At 33.4% G+C, this 21,296-nt stretch overlaps 1 protein-coding gene across 3 annotated transcripts in view; it reads right to left on the reverse strand.

The window, feature by feature from the left end:
- The window catches only part of ACAP2 (ArfGAP with coiled-coil, ankyrin repeat and PH domains 2), a 153,755-nt gene that overhangs the window by 70,104 nt on the left and 62,355 nt on the right, over positions 1-21,296 (reverse strand). For all 3 annotated transcript variants that reach the window (XM_045850763.1, XM_045850762.1, XM_045850764.1), the window contains 4 exons: positions 14,162-14,281; positions 13,353-13,406; positions 2,298-2,356; positions 545-728 (listed from right to left, as the gene is read on the reverse strand). In XM_045850763.1, coding sequence (XP_045706719.1) covers positions 545-728; positions 2,298-2,356; positions 13,353-13,406; positions 14,162-14,281 — 417 coding nt within the window. The remainder of the gene's footprint in view (positions 1-544; positions 729-2,297; positions 2,357-13,352; positions 13,407-14,161; positions 14,282-21,296) is intronic.

The raw sequence follows: 21,296 nt of genomic DNA on the forward strand, positions 1-21,296 counted from the left end.
GATCTCTAGTTTTAAAAAGCAGCACCTAATGCAAAACATGAGAACACTACTTCTAGAAATATTTTTCATTTGGCAATATGGTATGCATTAGTACCTCTAGAATCTACTCTAAAGAAATAATACAAAATATGGAAAAAAATGTATACAAAGATGTTATCATTTAAAATTACTGAAAATTATATTTTCACTATTACCAGTAAAACTGGAAACACTAAAAATGTCTCATAATCAAATATTAATTAAATTGACAGACTCCACAAAATAAAATATAGCAATTAAAAATGCTTTTTACAATATTTAAAATGGCAGAATGTATACTGTTAATTGAAAAGGGGGAGAAATCTTAACCGAAGTTATATATATCCACATAGACAGATAAACAAACAAGTTAAATTTTTTCACAAAATTTCATTTTAATTTTAAACTAAAAAAGAACCTATTATTAATTCTTTTCAGGGCAATCACTCAAAAGTAATGACATATTTAGTAAGCATAGTAATGACATATTTAGTAAGCATTTTTTGAAAATATGTAATAAATATACCTGAAGTACATAGTCTAGGGCTATGTGTCGAAAACATTTTCTTGTTGCTGTCAGAATGTTTGTGGCTTCTTCAACTTCATGCTGTTTGTTTCTCTGTACTTGAGCATTTTTTACTAATGCATTTTCTTTTTCTTCACTGACTTTTTCAAATTGCTTCTTGGCATCTTTGAATTTTCTAAGATCTCTAAAAAATAAAATCAATGAGACTTTTATAAAGTTTTCTTAACCAAAAATTTTAGCAGAATAACATTTAGAATTTAATTCTTATGTACCTGTATTTATTTGATTTACTGTGCAATAATACTCAATTGTTCTTACAACTATAATATATATTGCTTTTCAATTATATATAATTCTTAACATAGTCACCTAACAGTTCCTTACTTAAAGCTATGAATTTGAGGTGAAAATAAATGATCAAATTAACATTACAGAAACATAAAAGGCAAAGTTAATTCTTTGTCCCCTAAAGACAAGTCCAGTGACAAGGATCATTATTTAAACAGACGATTTTAATACAGTAGTATAATAATCATCACGGAAATTTGCTAAAAATGCAAATTTCAAGGTTCCTCTTCTCCCAGAGATTACAATTCTTTAGTTTTTGGGATAAATCCTAGAAACCTACAGAGGTTTTTAAGACACACTCTTGATTTTACTGCTATGGGTTGTCTCAGATCACACTTTAAGAAACAACATTCATTTCTTGTTGAAGGGAACTACTGGTCCAAAAGACATGAATATTCTTAAAACACAAACTCAAAATACTTTCTAAAAGAATTCTTGTACCCAAAAAGGGTAACAGTATCTATTTTCATAGTCTGAATACCTGAAATCCTTGATTCATTAATGATCTTAGGTAAGTATATAACATCATTTTGCTTTTATTATTTCTATCAGAGAAGTAGCCAAATTAACTAGAAGTCAAACAACTTTAAAATAATACTACTAATAAAGTTTACCTAAGAAAGGACTCTTCTAAGAAGCCATTAACTCTCCTGTATACATTCCATCAGAACATTCTGACTATCAGCCTATTATGAAGTAATTCATAAAGAATCTGCAGGACATCATCTCCACAGCAACAATTCTAACTTTCTGAACAACAGTGGATTACATTCATGTGATCTGCCACTATTTACCGCCTATTACCATCTATAATTTATCCTAAATACTGTATTATAATCAACTTTATCTGTAATTTTATATATTCTCACTTAGGAATTATTAGGGAAAATCTGAATTATTAATTTGGAAATGGAAAACTGAGAAAATTAGGTAATTTTTTTTAGTTCTAGTTTCATTTTATTTCACATACAAAATGTAAAAAATGTGACAAAAAGCATGCACTTTCATTTGTCATTCTCATATATTATTTTATCTTCAAAGAAAATGCCATAATGAGACAATAAAAACAATATCAACTACACTAAACTGACAGAATTTCAACCACTCTAGGGGTTTGCTTCGATTTTGAAAGGTCATTAATTTAATTTTTTTAAATTGATAACAATTTTACCTATGTATCCTGAACACATATTTCATAGCAGAAATGATTCATTGTAAGGCAATATAAACCTGATTATTTGCAGGATAATCCAGAGAAAAATGAAATACACACTTTACAAAGCAAAACAAAAGAAAATCTGATATTTTTATATTCATGTTCCATAATTTCTCTCCAAAGATAGCAACTCCCAGGTGTAATAATTAACTAATTGCTCTTCTTTTTCCTTCACTGCAATCGACTTACTCTTTAACAAAGTTCTGAAGCTGGGCCTTAATTGATCTCTGAGTTTGGTCAAATAGAATCTAAAAGACAAAATGTAACATTAAACAATTAGAAAAGTAAATAAAGAAAATGATTTTCATGTAGTTCTCTATAATTATCACATCCCTCTAACAATACTCCAATTTCTAATAACACCTTTAATTCTTATTCAAGACTATATAAGAAATAAGCATTTAAAAGAAGAAACAAACTGATTTTCAAGCTAATTTCATCTGGTCTAAAAAATAAAATCCCTTCTATTTACAGAGGAAATCAAATATGCTTTAATCTTTTTAAAAAATGCCCTGGCTGGTGTGGTGCAGTGGTTTGAGCACCAGCCTGGGGGCATTAGAGAGGCAATTGATCCATGTTTCTCTTGCACATCAACGTTTCTCTCCCTCTCTTTCTCCCTCCCTTCCCCTCTCTCTAAAAATAAATAAATAAAATCTTTTTAAAAATAATGATTAAAAAGCATTTAAATAAAATGCTTAAATAGTACAGCAATTTATTTCCTTGATTTTAATTTAGGCTTTGAAAGACAACCTAAGAATAATACAAATTCTATTCCATCCACAACAGAAATTTCTTAATCTCATATATCAAAGCACACCAAATTAAAACAATTCCATAACTACCTTATATCTTAGTTAAGAGTCATTTGGGAAGACCTAGGGATTTACATGCTTTATATTTGGAGTTCAAGTAAACATTGCATAGTCTTTTAGGTTAAATAATTGCTAATATTAGAGACAAAAATAGAATTTTATTCCTCACAATATTTTGCCCCACTTAGAGGATGTCACGTATTTAGTAACTTTGATAGCTCTGTGAGTGGTAAATATCACAGTGCCAGTCATGGGAATTCCAAGTACTTTCATAACTTATAGATAGACTTTATTCAGAAATAGAAACATATGTCAGATGGACAGGGAGAAAAATAAATATTCAAAACAAAAAGATAATCCTATATCTTTCTACTAATTAAAAACAGTACTAACTTCATTCTTTCTGAAATCTTGCTATTAGCAGTCTCACGTTCTCACCTAAAAATCAAACACACACATACACACACGCACAATGTAGACTGAATCCAGGGTTTAAAAATCTGTCAGTTTACTTCCAAAGAGAAAGAAAAAATCCTATATTATGTTAAACCCAAAGTAGAATACCCAAAATAAGCAGAAGGAAGGAAATAATAAAAATCAAAGTGAAAGTCAATGAAACAGAAAACAAAATCAGTAGCCAAAAATCAATGAAACCAAAGCTTAGCTTTCTGAGATGTATAAAATTAATTAACCTCTAGCCAAAGTGATGAGAAAAAAATAAGTCACAAATTTCAAATATTAAGAGAAGTAATTTCACCACAGATTCTATAGATATTAAAAAGAAAAATCAGGGGAGCTAGGAAATTTTATGCCTGTAAATTCAACAGATGAGTAAGTTCTTTGAAAGACAAAAATTACTAAAGCCCACAATAACCTAAACAGAATTAAAGAAATATAATCTATAGTTTAAAGCCTCCTATATCTTTATAATGTTAAACCTACACTTACCTAGCAATCTCACTCCTAAGTTATTGCCCAAGAGAAATGAAAATTTAGGTTTACAACAAAGCCTGTATATCAATGTTTATAGCAGTTTCATTCCTATTTGCCAAAAACTGGATACAACACAAATGTCTCTGGAGAAACAAATTATGGTACATCAATACAATGAAATACTACTCAGCAACAAAAAGGCACAACTATTAATACATGCAAAAACATATATGAATCTCAATACATTTTGCTAAGTAAAATAAATAATATTCAAAAGGCTTCAAGCTGTACGGTTCCACTTATGTGACATTTAGTAAAAGACAAAACTATAAGGATTGAAAACAAATTAGCAATTTCCAGAGGCAGGGGATGAGAGGAAGGGTTGACAAATGATAGGGTATCATGAGGGTATTTTTAGTTAATAGAACTGAATCTTGACTGTGAATGCAGATCCAATTATATGCATTTGTCAAAGCTCACAAAGCTGTATACGACAAGGAATCAATTTTGTTATACTTAAATTTTAAGATAATGTTAAACTATGAAGAACAGGGTACACATGAACCAACAGATTTTTTAAAAGAATGTAAGAAACAAACAGCAGACTAATGAGGTTGACTGAAAGGACATACAGAAACATAAAACCAACAAGAAAATGCCAATAACATTTATGAAAATTAACCATAAAATAGTATATAAAGCAAGAATATGTCATCAACAGAACATGTTCTCTAACCTCAATGAAATTAAATTATACTACTGATACACAAGAATATAGAGATCTCAAAATTTATATGCCAAGTGAAAGATCTCTTGTACACAAATACTGTATTATTCCATTTATATGGGGTTATAAAACAAGCAAAACTAGTTACAGAAAATACCCAGGATAGTACTTGCCTTGGGAGTGTGGGTTGGGACTGTTTGAGAAGAGGTTTGAGAAAACTTTCTGGATAATGGAATGATCTTAATCTTAAAAGAGATTTGAGTTACACAAACATATGCATTTACCAAAATTCATTATTAGTACACTTAAGATATGCATTTGACTATATTTAAATTTTACCTCAAAAATTTAATAAACTAAAAATATTAAACTCACAAATGGTGCATGGGAATGTATTGTATTTACAAGTGAAATAGGCTGTTGCCTATAAATTATCTTAAAATATATCAATAACAGGTAGATTGATGCATGGAGAGAAGGGAGGATAAAGAGAGAGGTAGGTGATAAAGCAAATGTATCTAGCACGTGAGTATATGAATGTCTACTGTAAAATTATTTCAACTTCTAATAATAATCAGAAAAAGTCACTCCCCCTCAAAAAATTTTTAAACCCTTTTTAAAAAAAGCTCTACAAAGATGTCCTCACCAGTGAATCCTTCCAGACATAAAGGAAGAAAAAAATACTAGTTCTACTCAAACTCTTCTCCCCAAAATCTATTCTATAAGAAAATCTATTCATGAGGAATTATTTATGAGGGACAAAACCATACAAAGACTTTCTAAGAAAAGCTATAAAAACATTCTTAAGAATACATAATAATGATATATAATAATATATAAAAAGGAAAATAGATCATCATCAATTAGGATTTATTCTAGGAAAGCAACATTGATTTAACATTAAAAAAATCAGTCAATATAATTCATCAAGTTAACACACTATAACAAAAAAAACTATATTATCTCAATAGATGAAAAAAATCATTAGACAAAAATCCAATATCCATGCCTAATAAAAATGATTAGAAATCTAGGAATAAACGGGTCCTTCCTCACCCAATAAAGGGCACATATGAAAGACCTACAGCTAACATATTTAGTGATGAAAGGTTACTTTTCCACTACTTTTCAACAGGAAAGATGCCTGTTCTCATCACTTCTACACAACAATGTACTGGAAATCCTAGCAATGCAATAAAGAAAGAAAAATAAAAGAAAAAGACATATTAGAAAGTTAGAATATAAAACTGTTTTTATTCATGGGGTATATATGATTGACTGCATAGATAATACTATAAAATCTACAGAAAAATCTACTAGAATGGTTGCTTTTACAAACAAAGTCATATACAAAAATTAGTGGTATTGCTGTATACCACCAATGGCCGGTTAGAAATTGTGAACTTTTAGAAAGAATACTATTTATACTAGCATCAAAACAATAGAAAATGCTTAGGAATATAGTTGCCTAAAGATATGCAAAACTTGTACCAGGAAAAATTAAAAATTTGGAGAGATATACTTTGTTTATAGATTAGAAAATTCAATACTAAGACATCATTTCTAACCAAATTCATTTTTTATTTGATGCAATCCTACTTCAAATCCCAGTAAAGCTTTGTGTAGAATTTTAAAACCTGATTCTGAAGTTTATATGGAAATGTAAAGGACCTAGAATAGCCAAACCAAAGAGGAAAGAAAGGAACAAAGTCGGAATACTTTGTTCCAACTTGAAATCAGGTACCCACACTACTTGATTTCAAGACTTATTATGAAATAATAATAATCAAGTAATCAAGGCAGTTGTGGTATTAAAATAAAGATAGGCAAAGAGATCAATGAAACAGAAGAATCTATAAATGACAAACACGGAATTTTTTTAAACAAAGGCACCAATAGGGAAAAGATAATATTTAAAAAATAAAAATATATTTTATTATGCTATTACAGTTGTCACATTCACCTCCATTTATTCTCCATGGCACTGAACCCCCCTCCCACCCACATTCCCCCCACCTTAGTTCATGTCCATGGGTTGTACATATAAGTTCTTTGGCTTCTACATTTCTTATACTACTCTTAACCTTCTCTTGTCTACTTTGTACCTACCATTTATGCTACTTATTCCTTGTAGCATAAGGAATATGTCTCACCCCCCATTCTCCCCCCCATTCTCACCCCTCCCCCTCCCTGCTGATAACCCTCCTCCACGTGATCTCCATTTGTGTGATTCTGTCCATGCTCTAGTTGTTTGCTTAGTTTGGTTTTGTTTTTGATTTTCTTTTAGGTTCAGTTGTTGATAGTTGTAAGTTTGTTGTCCATTTTACTGTTCATAGTGTTGATTTTACTCTTTCCCTTAAGTCCCTTTAACATTTCATATAATAAGGGCTTGGTGATGATGAACTCCTTTAACTTGACCTTATCTGGGAAGCACTTTATCTGTCCTTCTATTCTAAATGATAGCTTTGATGGGTAGAGTCATCTTGGATGTAGGACCTTGACTTTCATGACTTTGAATACTTCTTTCCAGCCCTTTCCTGCCTGCAATGTTTCTTTTGAAGAATCAGCTGTTAGTCTTATGGGCACTCCTTTGCAGGTAATTGTCTCCTTTTCCCTTGCTGCTTTTAAGATTCTCTCCTCTTTGATCTTGGGTAATGTAATGATGATGTGCCTTGGTGAGTGCTTCCTTGGGTCCAACTTCTTTGGCACTCTCTGAGCTTCTTGGACTTCCTGGAAGTCTATTTCCTTTGCCAGATTAGGGAAGTTCTTCATTAATTTTTCAAATAAGTTTTCAATTACTTGCTCTTCCTCTTCTCCTTCTGGCACCCCTATGATTCAGGTGTTGGAATGTTTAAAGTTATCCCAAAGGTTACGAAGCCTCCTAATTTTTTTGAATTCTTGTTTCTTCGTTCTGTTCTGGTTGAATGTTTATTTCTTCCTTCTGCTCCAAACCATTGAATTAAGTCCCAGTTTCCTACCCTTCATTGCTGGCTCCCTGTACATTTTCCTTTATTTCACTTTTTATAAACTTCACTTTTTCCTCCATTTCTTGACCATACTCAACCATTTCTGTGAGCATTCTGATTACCAGTGTTTTGAACTGTGCATGTGATACCAGGTAAGCTATCTCTTCATCACTTAGTTGTATTTTTTTCTGGAGCTTTGATCTGTTCTTTCATTTGGGCCATTTTTTTTGTCTTGGCATACTTGTTGCATAGCAACAAGTGGAGCCTTAGGTATTTGCCAGGGTGGGGCAACCCATGTTGCTGTGCTGTGTAGCTGTAGGTGGGGAAGAGGTCAGAGAGGGAACAATGCCTCTTTCTCAGCTTGGCTGGCTTTCAGTCACTCCTCCACTACCCACAGCAAATTGGGCCCTTCTGCTACTGATTCCCAGGTGGGTGGGTTTGTATATGTTCTAGGACCCTGTGGGTCTCTCCAACAAACTCTCTTGTGAGGCTGGGAATTTCTCCTGCTGCCTCAATCCCCACAGATTTTTTCAGGCAGAGGTTCTGAGGTTTTATTTCCCCATGCTGAAACTCCGGATTGTATGATCTTTCTGGCTCCACAGTTGCTCTTCCCAGTTTGCAAATGTGAGATGGCTCACTCCACCAGCCTCCACCTTGCCCGTCCTGTTCCTCCAGCTCCTGCCTTGCCTTGCTACACGTCCTCCCCACCCCAGCTGCCTGTGTCTGCCCCTCCTACTAATCCTGGATGAATGTTTCTTTAATTCCTTGGTTTTCAGACTTGCATGCAGTTCAATTTTCTGGCAGGTCTGGTTGCTTTTTGTTTTTAAATTTATTGTTGACCTTTTGGTTGTGTGAGGAGACACAGTGTATCTACCTATACCTCCATGTTGGCTGGAAGTCCAAAAATATATATTTTTTTTAACAAATGGTGCTGAAACAAACAAGTGAAGAGGTATATGCAAAAAAAAAAAAAAGAAAAAAAAAAAGAAAAGTAAAAAGAAAAGAAAACCTTTACCATTACCATTCAACACACACAAACATTAACTTGGAATGTATCATAGATCTAAATTAAACATAGAATAAAATCTTTGTGAACTTGCTTTGGTAACTATTTCTTAATAGAACACAAAAACTATAAATATAAATTGAAAAAAAAAACTTGCCCCTCAAATCAGAGTGCTATAAAAATCAAACAGACAAGCCAAAGCCTGGGAAAAAATATCTGCAAAATGTTTATCTGACAAAAGACATATATGGGACAGAGAAAGGATACTTATGACTAAATAATAATGAGACAACTCATTTTTATAATGAGGAAAAGATCTGACATTTTACCAAAGAAGATATATAGATTGCAAATGAACACATGAAAAGACGCTTAGAATCATTAGTTCTTAAGAAAATGCAAATTTAAACCATAATAAATTTTAAAAGAGTGACCATAACAAGTATTGACAATCACATAAAGCAACTAGCATACTCATACATTGCTGGTGTAAAACGATACAATCAATTGAGGAAAAAAATTCCAAATTTTTGGAGGTTTTCTTTAATTTTTTAAAGAAATGAAATATTTTTAGGAATTTAATACATAAAAGAATATTAACATTATTATAAACAATGATAAATAAATACAGCAAAGTAAGAATTCTTGTCTCCTTAATTTCTTAGCAGTGTTTTGCAGTCTTTGGTATAGAAGTAGTTTTATAAAATGTTACACATAATCCTACCTCACAAACTAGCTGTTTTACTCTTAGCTATTTACACAAAACAAATAAAAGCAACTCTATACAGATGTTTACATATATATTTTATAAGCAGCTTTATTGGTAACAGCCAAAACTTGGAAACCACTCAAATATTCATTGTGGTTGCTTTAAAAGATGTCCACAAATTCTTTGACATTCCTCTTTTCAAAAGTGAAGCCTGATTCTTCCTACCCTTAAGAGTGGGCTCATCTTAATGACTTAACTTCTAATAAATATTAATATGGAGGGAGCAACAATGAGTGACTTTTAAGACTAGGTCATAAAAAATATTGCAGCTTTCTCCTTACTCTTGCTCTTGCATTACTTATTTTGGGAATAACCAGCTTCCATAAAGTAAGGTCACTTGAAAAGCCCTGTGAAGAGGCCCCTTGTGCCTGGCTGGTATGGCTCAGTAGATTGAGCACTAACCTGCAAACCAAAAGGTCCATGGTTTGATTCTCAGTTGGGGCACATGCCTGGATTGCAGGCTAGGTGCCCAGTTGGGGGCCTGCAAGAGGCAACCAAGTAATGTATCCCGCACATTGATGTTTCTCTCCCTCTCTTTCATCTTTTCTCTCTAAAAACACATAAATCTTAAACAAAACAAAACAAAACAAAACAAACCCAGACCCAGAGCCAAACAGAAAGTGCTTGAGCCCTGTCTTGGAATTACATCTTCCAATCCCATCAAGTGACTAACCCCAGCCAACATCTTCATAAGCAATTTCATGAAAGACTCTGAGCCTATACAAAAACTTCTGTTCAAGAAACTGTAAGCTAATACATATTTTTTGTTAACAGCAACAGGTAAGTGATAAATCCATCAACAGGTAAATGGATAAACAAACTGTAATATATACATATAATGCAGTACTATCAAGCAATAAAAAAAGTCAACTACTGATACATAAGTAACACAAATGAGCTTCAAAATAATTACATTGCAAGAAATTAGACAAAAAAGATTCCATTTAGTCTTAAAAATGCAAAGTAATCAATAATGATAGCAAGCAACGATAACAAAATGATACTTTCCCCTGAATCAAAAAAACTCATCTGCTGAATGAATGAGAGAATGGCTGTAATACAGAAAATCACACTTACAAAAAAAAAAAAAAGACAGAAAGGGTCACAGAGCTTCATAGAATTTATGTAGCAATTTTTTAAGCTTCACTCAGCAAAAATAGTAAATAAATATTCCAAGTTCTGTGTATCAACAGCATATTCCAAAAGAGCCATCAGTGAGGTTACAGAAATTATGTTCCAGGAAAATAAATCAATACTTAAATCAACTCTAGTACTTAGCAGAATGTGGCATACAGGACCTGCTCGGGAGAAGGTATGAGTTGGCATTTTATAAAGATATATGAGTTAAAGAGTAATTCTAGGAACTTCATATTCTATAAGGAATAAGGAACAGTATTATCCATTTTTATAGAGGAACTAAATCACAAAAGAATCCAAATAATTTATTTTTCAAATGAGTTGTGAAATCCCAATCTATGTTAAATCTTACTTGGCTAATAACTCAAATGGTTCTTTTTAAAAAATCTTTATCATATTTTTTCCATTACCATTTAGTCCCCTTATGCACCCCCTCCCCACAGCAATTACCATGTTGTCCATGACCATGAGTCCTTTTTCCTTTTTGCTCCATGCCCCTAGACCCTAACCTCCCACCCCCATTAGCTGTCATCTGTTCTCCATCTATGAGTCTCTCTCCTATTTCAAACATCTATTTAAGTCCACAAAGTTATTTATAAATGACATCTGTAGAAAACCTAACCTGCTATCCTGACACAAACTGATACACCAAAACCTAAGTAGTATGAACTCTGCTATAGAATATAAAAAATATTTCAATATTGATTACCTTTTAGAAAGCAGTTTGTCTTATCCTATAAAGCTTTCTTTATACTGTAATACTATGTAATTAAAATTTCATTGTAGAGAATGCTACTAAAATAAAGCATTTTATATAACTAGGTTTGTTTTCCCACATTTTAATAAATGGCTCTGAGATTTTACTTATTTTATAATAAATAATACTTTATAATTATATAACTTCTATAATTAAATATCATCTAGTGAGGTCCCTTCATTTTACAGTGGAAAGATATAAAGCTTAGAAAAATTAAATGACTTCCTTAGAATGAAAATTATGCAAGTACTGATGATATAACAATAAATAAGATATATATCACCCCACAAATATAAGAATTCTGATTCAAGTACATACAAGTTTCTCCTCCTGGAAAAAATTAAAAGTATTTGTTAACAAGAACAAAAAACACCAAGCAAAGCAGAAAGTGAACCAAGGCCTAGCAATTTCTTACTTATACCTATTAAAAGAAAAATTCTGAGATGTTATAAAAAATAATATGGCAATAAAATTAAAAAGGATTCTTATATAAAACAAAAATATATGACTGGTGGTTTAAAGAAAATATCAAAAACAGGACTATTACAAAGGATAACATATTATGGAAAAAACATTTAACCTATTATGTTAATTTAAAATCTGTAACTGTTAACAAAAAAAAATACTCTCATTATACTTTTTAAGAAGTTGGAATCCAAAAGACCACTTGATTTCAAGAGAAATCAAATATACTAGACACTGGCATATAAGTTCATTGTAAGGCAAAAAGAGAACAAGAAATCATTCAAAACAAAATATTAGGGCTAAAACCATAAAACTCTTAGAAGGAAACAAAGAAGTGAAGCATGATTTGAGATTTATAATGTTGAGATGCCAACATTAGCAGCAACAGAAGAAAAAAATAAACTAAACTTCATGAAAATTAAAACTTTTGTTCATCAAAGGACATTATCAAAAGTAAAAAGACAACCAATAGAATAGGAGAAAACATTTACACATGTCATAATCCATAAATATTACATATCTGATTAAGGTTGACTGCAGAATATATAAAGAATTCAATTAAAAAATTTTAATGGAAAAAGGACTTCAATGAACAATAGCAACAATGGTGGAAGAACATATACAAACTGCCAATAAATACATGAAAAAATGCTCAGCTGTACTAGTCTTTACGGAAATGAAACCTTTAAAGCCTTAGAAACCTTTGAAACCTCAGAGATTCCACTTCACAACTACTAGGATAGCTATAATCAGAAAAATAGAAAAATTAAATTAACTAAGAACAAAAAATTGAAAGATTTTATAAGGAATGTAAGTGTTGATATTTTTGTTATAGACCATTGCTAATAAATTTTGAAACACTGAATAATTATAACATCCATATATGTCATGCTTTTTTAAAAAGATTAAAAAGTATATAGCTTATAAGCTACCATATTTTCAGTAAATTTTTATGAAATTTATAAAGGAATTTCCTGACATTCCAAAAGTAATACATGTCCCTCATTCCTGAAGGGAAAATGTCCTCAAATATTAAAAATACATATAAATGTCAAATAATTACAGCAGTCTTTAATAATGGCAATGATCAAAGGGTATATATTTGTAAGTATTTTTAAAGGTATTCTTTAAAAATATTTTATTATTTTTAGACAGAGTGGAAGGGAAGGAGAGAAGCATCAATGTGTGGTTGCCTCTCACACGCACCCTACTGGGGACCTGGTCTGCAATCTGGGCATGTGTCCTGACTGAGAACTGAACCGACAACCCTTTGGTTAACAGGCTGGTGCTCTACCCACTGAGCCATAGCAGCCAGGGCTATTTGCAAGTATCTTAAAAGAAATAGGAAGTAACTAAATTCAGAATGACTTTTATTTGTTTGTTCTTAAAATAATTGCTTAAAAAGTTACAAAGGTACAACTTAAAAGAAAAACAACTTATGGGTGTGTACTTCATTGATATAAGTTCAGTATTTTAGAATGGTAAGTAAAATCTGTCCTCTCTCCCTCTCTTACTCTCTCTCTTTCACACTTACACACATTTTAGATTACCCCCCTAAAAAGTTGTTGACAAATTCAAAGTCATTGAATTCCAACTTAAGTAATTTTATAAAATACAGCCACTAAAAAAAAAAGTACTAAAATAACATGGTCATAGTAATACTGACACTTACTGTATGAAAATTTATCATTTCTTGAAGGCTGTCAGAAAACTTGGTCAAACTTGTCTATGAGAAAGAAACCAAAAGAAAAAAACAAGTCATTTAAGAGCTACTGAAACAGGCCACAAAAATGTTACTTTAGCATTTCTGACAGAAAGATCAAGTCACACTGTAAACAATAATATTTACTTCTAAGAACAATCTCACGACCTCGTGGGCTTACTCTGCAGAGGTCATGTCTCCATGTAGTAACATAAAACCCTAGAATAGTCAACGAATTAGTACTGCTCTACTAATAATATTATGCTAACCAATAGAAATGATGTAAATAAACCTAGAAGTTAAATTGAATGTATCAAGACCATGCCCACGTAGGCATCTGTGGATCAAATAATCATCAAACTATACCTTATAAAAGCAGTGTCATAATACCACACAGTGTAGCAAGGGGTCTAGGATAACCTGGCATAGGTAGCTGACCAAAACTTTCTTATGCAACTCCCCCACACCTACAGTTAGATACTCTTTTTAGATTAATGCTCTGCTTTCTCTGTAAGCAGCTACTAGTAAGCAAGATCCTGCTCAAGCCTTCTTGTACACGCTTCAGCTCACTGAGCAGTAAGTAAACTTATATTCACAATGTAAATCAACCATCAACTAGTAACTATTAAAGAAAACAGAATTATATATAAGATAATGCTAATGGGTGACAGCCTTTCTACTTCAAATTTTAAGGACCACTATAACTCTAAGGCAAATGGATACATAATTGATAGATGTCCTGTTGCATTTATCATTTTAACTAATTTTAAAATACTAACCTCAACTACAGCATCATTACTAGAATATTGTGCCAGATCTCGAATCCCATTTATGAACTGTTTATTTGCAGCACAAAAGGCTTTTCCAGTATCAATCATCACAATACAAAGCTTCACAAGCTGAAAAAGAAAAGCATTACATCAGGTTGAAAATAATTTTACAAATAGCTTAGTTGAACAAGCAATTCATAGGAGCGTTACACCAAAAACTTGACTTTTCAGAACCCAAAGATTGTCTGATACCAACAAAAAATCATTTTACCAAGTCAAATTAAATCCCATAAATTGACACCATAAAAATTTATTAAAGCACCTCTTCAAAGGAAGGAAAGGAAACTTCAGGCAGAGCAAGCAATATAATAAAAGTTAATCAAAACTAAAAAACAAAGTGGTATGCTGGAAGAAAGGGGAGTAAACTGGCATGCCAGGTTAGAACTGCTGGTCATTTCATTATCAGTCTATCAAAGCAGATATCAGGATTGATTTATCAACCATATTTCTCCAATGCCTACTGTTCTGGGCATTGTACACGAATTAGGACTCTTTCCTCCCTCCCCTCCCCTCCCCTCCCCTCCCCTCCCCTCCCCTCCCTCTCCTTTTCCTTTCCTCCCTTCCTTCCATTCTCCCATTCAGATACAGATCTTTAAACAAAATGTTGGGTGAATGATAGCTAAAAAAATGGAGCCACAGGTGAAAAAGGGAACAGTACTGAGGAGGTGGGAAGAAGGGGGGCACCAAGAAGGGAATAAAGAGCCTAAAAAACTTTAGAAACGATCTAAAGAATCTCAGGAGTATCATTTAAAACTGTTGCCCAAAGGCCTTGAAGAAATTGAAAACAATTTCTGCTCTTGGGAGTCCTAATTCTAACCAGTAGACTAAATAAATTGTGTATAGCACAAGCACAAATGCTATACATGACAAAAACCATACATGAGGAAACAAAGGGAGGACATCTAAGACTATGAGGATCAGAAAGGATTCATAGAAAAGGTAACACTTGAAAAAAGTCCTGAAGACCAACAGAAATTAGCCAATCAGATATGGGTAATGGAAAGATACTACTTTATGAAGAGCATGTTCTAAGGACTAGAAGTTTAAGAAGCAGAACAAAAAAGAAGTACCTTAATGCAGCATGAAAATGTATATAAGAGCCAGATCAGAAAAAGCATTGTATGCAACACTAAGACATTCACATTTTATACGGAAGGAAATAGGAAACAATTAAAAATATTAATTGGGAGAGTTGCCTCGAGTTCCATTTTAGAAGGATGACACAAAAGGAGAAAAACCAAAGACAGGGAAATAGAGTAAAAACAAGGATATTAGACCAAAAACCATGAGCCTGAATTAAGGCAGTATGCAGGGAGACAAATGGGGAAACAAATTCCAGAATTACAGTCGAGTACCACATACAGTTATGCAGACTATATCCTACCAAGGAAAAAAGTAGGGACTGAAATCCACCCTGAACTCTACTTGCTGAGGTTTATATCTGCTACAAAATGCAATTTTGCACTGGCCAGCAGAGACTGTTTTCAGTGTTGGGCCTGTGAGGTGGGCCTGAGCTAGATGGGCCTATGAATTAAGTCCAAATGGAAAGTCTATCAAACACCAGTGAAGAGATGTTTGTAACTCAAACACAGGAGTATGTTATAGATACAGATACAAGCGTCCTCAGCAAATCAAGTGTCAGTGCTACAGTGCTATATCCTATGTAGAAAGCAGAGGGCAGAGCATGTAGAGTGAAGACCCCATAAAGGAGACTAAAGAAGAGGAGGAAAACATAGCAAACAAACAAACAAAAACAAGAGAATAATTTCACCAAAGTCAAGAAAGGATAAAATATCAAAAGATGGATGATGAATAAGTTGAAAATCCATAAAAGTCAAATTTTAGAAAGACTGTAAAAATATTTATCGATCCTGGCTGGTGTGGCTCAGTGGAGTGAGTGCCGGCCTGCAAACTGGAGGGTCACTGGTTTGATTTCCAGTCAGAGCACATGCCTGGGTTGTGGGCCTGGCCCCTAGTTGGGGTCGTCGTGAAAGAGGCAACCACACATTGATGTTTCTCTCCCTCTTTTTCCCCCTCCCTTCCCTCTCTCAAAAAATAAATAAATAAATAAAATCTTAAATAATAAAATAAATAAAAACATCTATGGAGTTTGGTGACAAAGAGTCACCAGCACCCCTGGGAAGAACAGTTTTAAAAGAAACTGGCATAAGGACTGTAGCCAGATTACAGTGAGTTATGAAATGTAGATGAAGAAAATATATAATACATCAATGTTTCTCAATATATATTCTACAGAATATCCTGCAGGAACATTTTGTATTAAATAAGGATTCTGTGATCAAATAAGTCTGGAAAACTCAGTTTAAAAAGTTAAACACATTTCTTCATTTCTAAACATTTCAGAGCTTTTGATGTATTAATGTATACAGAGGAGTTATAATGTGTAGCATTTCTTTTTTTTTTTAATGTTGCTGTACTCATCTGTTTTCTGTACTTAATTTTTTAAATAAAAATTTTATTTATTTATTTTTAGAGAGGGAAGGGAAGGAGATAGAGATAGAGAGAGAGAAACATCAATGTGCGGTTGCTGGGGTCATGGCCTGCAACCCAGGCATGTACCCTGACTGGGAATTGAATTTGCGACACTTTGGTTCACAGCCCATGCTCAATCCACTGAGCTACGCCAGCCAGGGCTAATGTGTAGCATTTCTTAAAAACATTAGACATGGGAGTTTTCCTTAGAGCAGTGGTGTCAAAGTCATTTTCACCGGGGGCCACATCAGCCTCAAGGTTGCCTTCAAAGGGCCAAATGTAATTTTAAGACTCTATAAATGTAACTACGCCTTAACTAGGGGAAAGGAGCTCAGCGCTGCTGCCAAGTAGAAACAAGGTGCTGGGCCGGATAAAACACGGTAGAGGGCTGAACTCGGCCCTCGGGCCTTGTGTTTGCCACCTGTGCCTTAGGGAAGAATTCTCACAGGACCATTATTCTACAAAATGCACTATGAAAAATGCTGGTAGAGACTAGTCTTGTAAACAGTTTGCTAATTATAAAACAACAACAACAGACAACAGACAACAATGTCTTAAGAACCAGAAAAACTAATTCTAAAACATGTATGGACTAACCAAAATGCAAGGAGAAAAAAAAATTGGAAAACAGTAATGCGGTGGGGACATTAGCCCTATAAGCTATTAAAATACACAGGTGAAGCAATTACAGGTTTGATAATGGATCTGAATAGACAAACTGATCAGTGGAATAGAGTAAAGAAACAGATATGAATACTATGCAGTAATTGATTGAAGTAACATTACAGCCAATGGGGGGAAAGTTGTCCAGTAAATGATAGTGACACAAGACAGAAATCTAAAGTGGGGGGAGGGGATTAAACTGGATTCTAAACACCCAAATTAATTTCACATGAAGTAAAGATTTAAACATAAAAAATTAAATCATAAAACTAAGAGAAAACAGGAGGTAATATTTTTTTATAAGCTCAAAGAAAGAAAAGCCCTTCTGAGAACATGCAAAACAAAAGGCAATGAAGAAATTGATCAATTCAACTACATAAAAAAAAAACTATTTCTACAAGGAAAAAAAACAATAAACTTAGTCAAAATACAAATGAAAATATGGGAAAACAGTATGAGCAGCAAATCACAAGGGACTAATTTTCCTACTGTAAGAAAGGATCTAGCCCTGGCTGGGTAGCTCAGCTGGTTAGAGCATCATCCCAAAATGCCAAGGTTGCAGGTTTGATCCCTGGGCAGGGCATATACAAGAATCAACCAGTGAACTCATAAATTAAGTGAAACAACAAATCAATGTTTCTCCTTCTCCATCTCCCTCTACAAAATCAATTTATATTTAAAACAACACTGTAAAAGAAAGGGTCTACAAATAATTTTTGAAAACCTAACCAGCCACTAAAAAAAAAAGCCTGACGCACATGTATAAATAATTCCCAGAAAAGGGAATTCAAATACGTCTTATGATCAAGAAAAGCAATTCACTCTCACTCATAATAAAAGAAATGCAAATTACTACCTTTTACAAAGTAGCAAAAATAAAAAATGTCTGTTTGAGACAGTAGTTATGGAGAAACAGGTGTTCTCAGACATTGTTGGTGGGACTGTAAGTTAGTACAATTTCTATGGAAGGCAATTTAGCAAAGGCTATCAAAAATTTAAACATACACCTACCCTTTAACCTAGCATTTCCTTTTAAAAATGTATCATACAGATGTACATAAGCCACATCATACACATGTGAAGTCAATCCCTACAGCCACAGTAAAACACTGGTAGCAATCTAAGTGTCCATGAGGAGGCAAATAGATAATGAATTATGATATATTCATACAATGAAATGTAATTCAGCTACTAAAGACAACGAGGCAGCTCTATAATTAATAACAAGGAACAACAGTCAAGATATTTTTAAAGCAAATTATAGAACAATGTTAGTATTTTTATTGGAGTGGGGAAAGAAAAATACAAATATATATCATCTTTTATACACTAAAAATTTCTGGAAGGACAAACAAGAAACTAGTTCAATGTTCTCCTTTTTGAAAGAGATTATATTAAAAGCTTCCATAGAAAAACCAGAAGGAGCCCTGGGTGGTGTGGCTCAGACTGCTGAGTGCTGGCCTGTGCATTGAAGGGTCCTTAGTTCGGGGCACACGCCTGGGTTGTAGGCCATCTGAGGTAAGTGATCAATGTTTCTCTCACATCGATGTTTCTCTCCCTCTCTTTCTCCCTCCCTTCTCCTCTCTCTAAAAATAAGTAAATAAAATCTAAAAATCCCCCACAAAAAGCAGAGAGGTTGGTAATATGACATTATGGTTAAAAACATATAGATCAATGAAACAGAATATAGACCCCAGAAATAAACTCATGCTTACATATTCAATTAATCTATGGCAAAGGAGGCAATAATATAAAATGGGGAAGAGGTAGTCTTCAACAAATGACATTGGGAAAACTGAACAGAGAAAGGAAGGAAGGAAGGGAGGGAGGGAGCGAAAGGAACTAGACCACTTTCTTACACCACAGACAAAAATAAACTCAAAATGGATGGAAGACTTAAATGTAAGACCTGAAACCATGAAACTCCTAAAAAAATAAAAAACATAGGCAGTAAACTCTTTGACATCAGTCTCAGCAATATGTTTTTGGATATGTCTCCTTGGGCAAATGCCACTAAAGCAAAAATAAACAAATGGGACTACATCAAACTAAAAAGCTTTTGCACAGTGAAGGAAACCATCAACATGACAAAAAGGCAACCTGTTGAATGGGAGAAGATATTTGGCAATGATAAATCTGATAAGGGATTAATATCCACAACACAAAAAGAATTCATACAACTTAACATTAAAAAAACACTGCAATTAAAATGTGGGTAGAAGACCTGAACAGACATTTCTCTGAAGAAGATATACAGATGGCCAATACACAAATGAAAAGATGTTCAACACCACTAATCATCAGGGAAATATAAATCAAAACCATGAGAGATCACCTCCCTCCTGTCAGAATGGCTATAAGAAGTATTGACAAAGATGTGAAGAAAAGGAAACCCTTGTGCACCATTAGTGGGATTGTAAATTACAACAGCTACTATTAAAAAAAGTATTTAAAAATAGAACTACCAAATGAACCTATGAAAAGTGAAAACAATAATTGTAAAATATACACGTACCTCTGTGTTCATCACAGCATTGTTTACAATAGCTAAGATATGGAAGCAACCTAAGTGTCCATCAATAGATGAATGGATAAAGACATGATACATACATACAATGGAATATTACTCAGCCATAAAAAAGAATGAAACTTTGCCAGCATGGATGAACCTAGAAAGTATTTTAAGTGAATCAAGCTGGGAAGAGCAAGACAAATACGATATGATTTCACATACAAGTGGAATCTGAAAAACAAAACAAAACAGGAACAAAATCATAGATACTGAGAACTGATAGCTGCCAATGGGGAGTGGAGTGGGGAGTGGGGTAAAAACGAGGAAGGGAATTAAGAAGTACAAACTTCCAGTTATAAAATAAACCATGGGGATATAATGTATAACATGCAAAATAGAGCCAATAATATCTTTACTATGTAGGGTGACAGATAGTTACTAGACTTACTGTGGCGATCACTTTGTAAGATACATAAATGTTGAATCACTATGTTGTGCAACTAAAACTAATATAATATTGTATGTTCCTTCATTCCACCAAAATGAAGGAAGAGTTAAGGTCATCTACTAATGCTAAAGAACAAAGTGGTAAGTCTGAGAAAACAGTGAAGTATAAGAGATGCTAAAGGTAACAAGATAACCTGATTGAGTCTTGGAAAAATTCATTTGCATCAAGGATTCCAGGAATATGTAGTTGCGCCAATTAGTTTCACCAAGGAGTTGTATAACTTCTCCTGTAGGGCTTTTTAAAGCCCAGATCTGGGGGTACACAGGTTTAACCCACAGCCCTCAGGCCACATGTGGCCCAGGATGGCTATGAATGTGGCCCAACACAAAATCATAAATTTACTTAAAACCTTTTATTTTGCTCACTAGTTTTCATTAGGGTTGGTTATTTAATGTATGGCCCAAGACAGCTCTTCTTCTTCCAGTGAGGCCCAGAGACGCCAATGGTTGGACACCCTTGGAATATAGATGGTTGGACTAATATAGTGAGAATTCTATAGAGTAGGTGTTCTGGAAAGGAAATGAACGTCTCCAGAAGAAAAATAATGTTGTAATAAAATTAAGAGCCTGCAAGGTTTCATAACAGTATTATTCATACTAACCAGAAAGTAGAAACGAATCTAATATCAATGATGGACAAACAAAATGTGGTATACTCATACAATGGATACAATGGCATATTATTCAGCCATAAAAAAGAAATGTTGGAACACATTACAACATGGAAAAACATTATGCTACATAAAAGAAGTCAGTTATAAAAGACCAAATATTCTATGATTCTGTTTATATGAAATGTCCAGAATAGGGAAATCTATAAGGACCGAAAAGTACAATAGTGATTGCCAGAAGATGTAGGGAGAGGGAAATTGGAAGTGACTGCTAACAGGTACAGAGTTTCCTTTTGGG

Source organism: Phyllostomus hastatus, unplaced genomic scaffold (genome assembly GCF_019186645.2).
Source record: "Phyllostomus hastatus isolate PE091 unplaced genomic scaffold, TTU_PhHast_1.1 phas_contig_86, whole genome shotgun sequence".
NCBI lineage: Eukaryota > Metazoa > Chordata > Mammalia > Chiroptera > Phyllostomidae > Phyllostomus > Phyllostomus hastatus.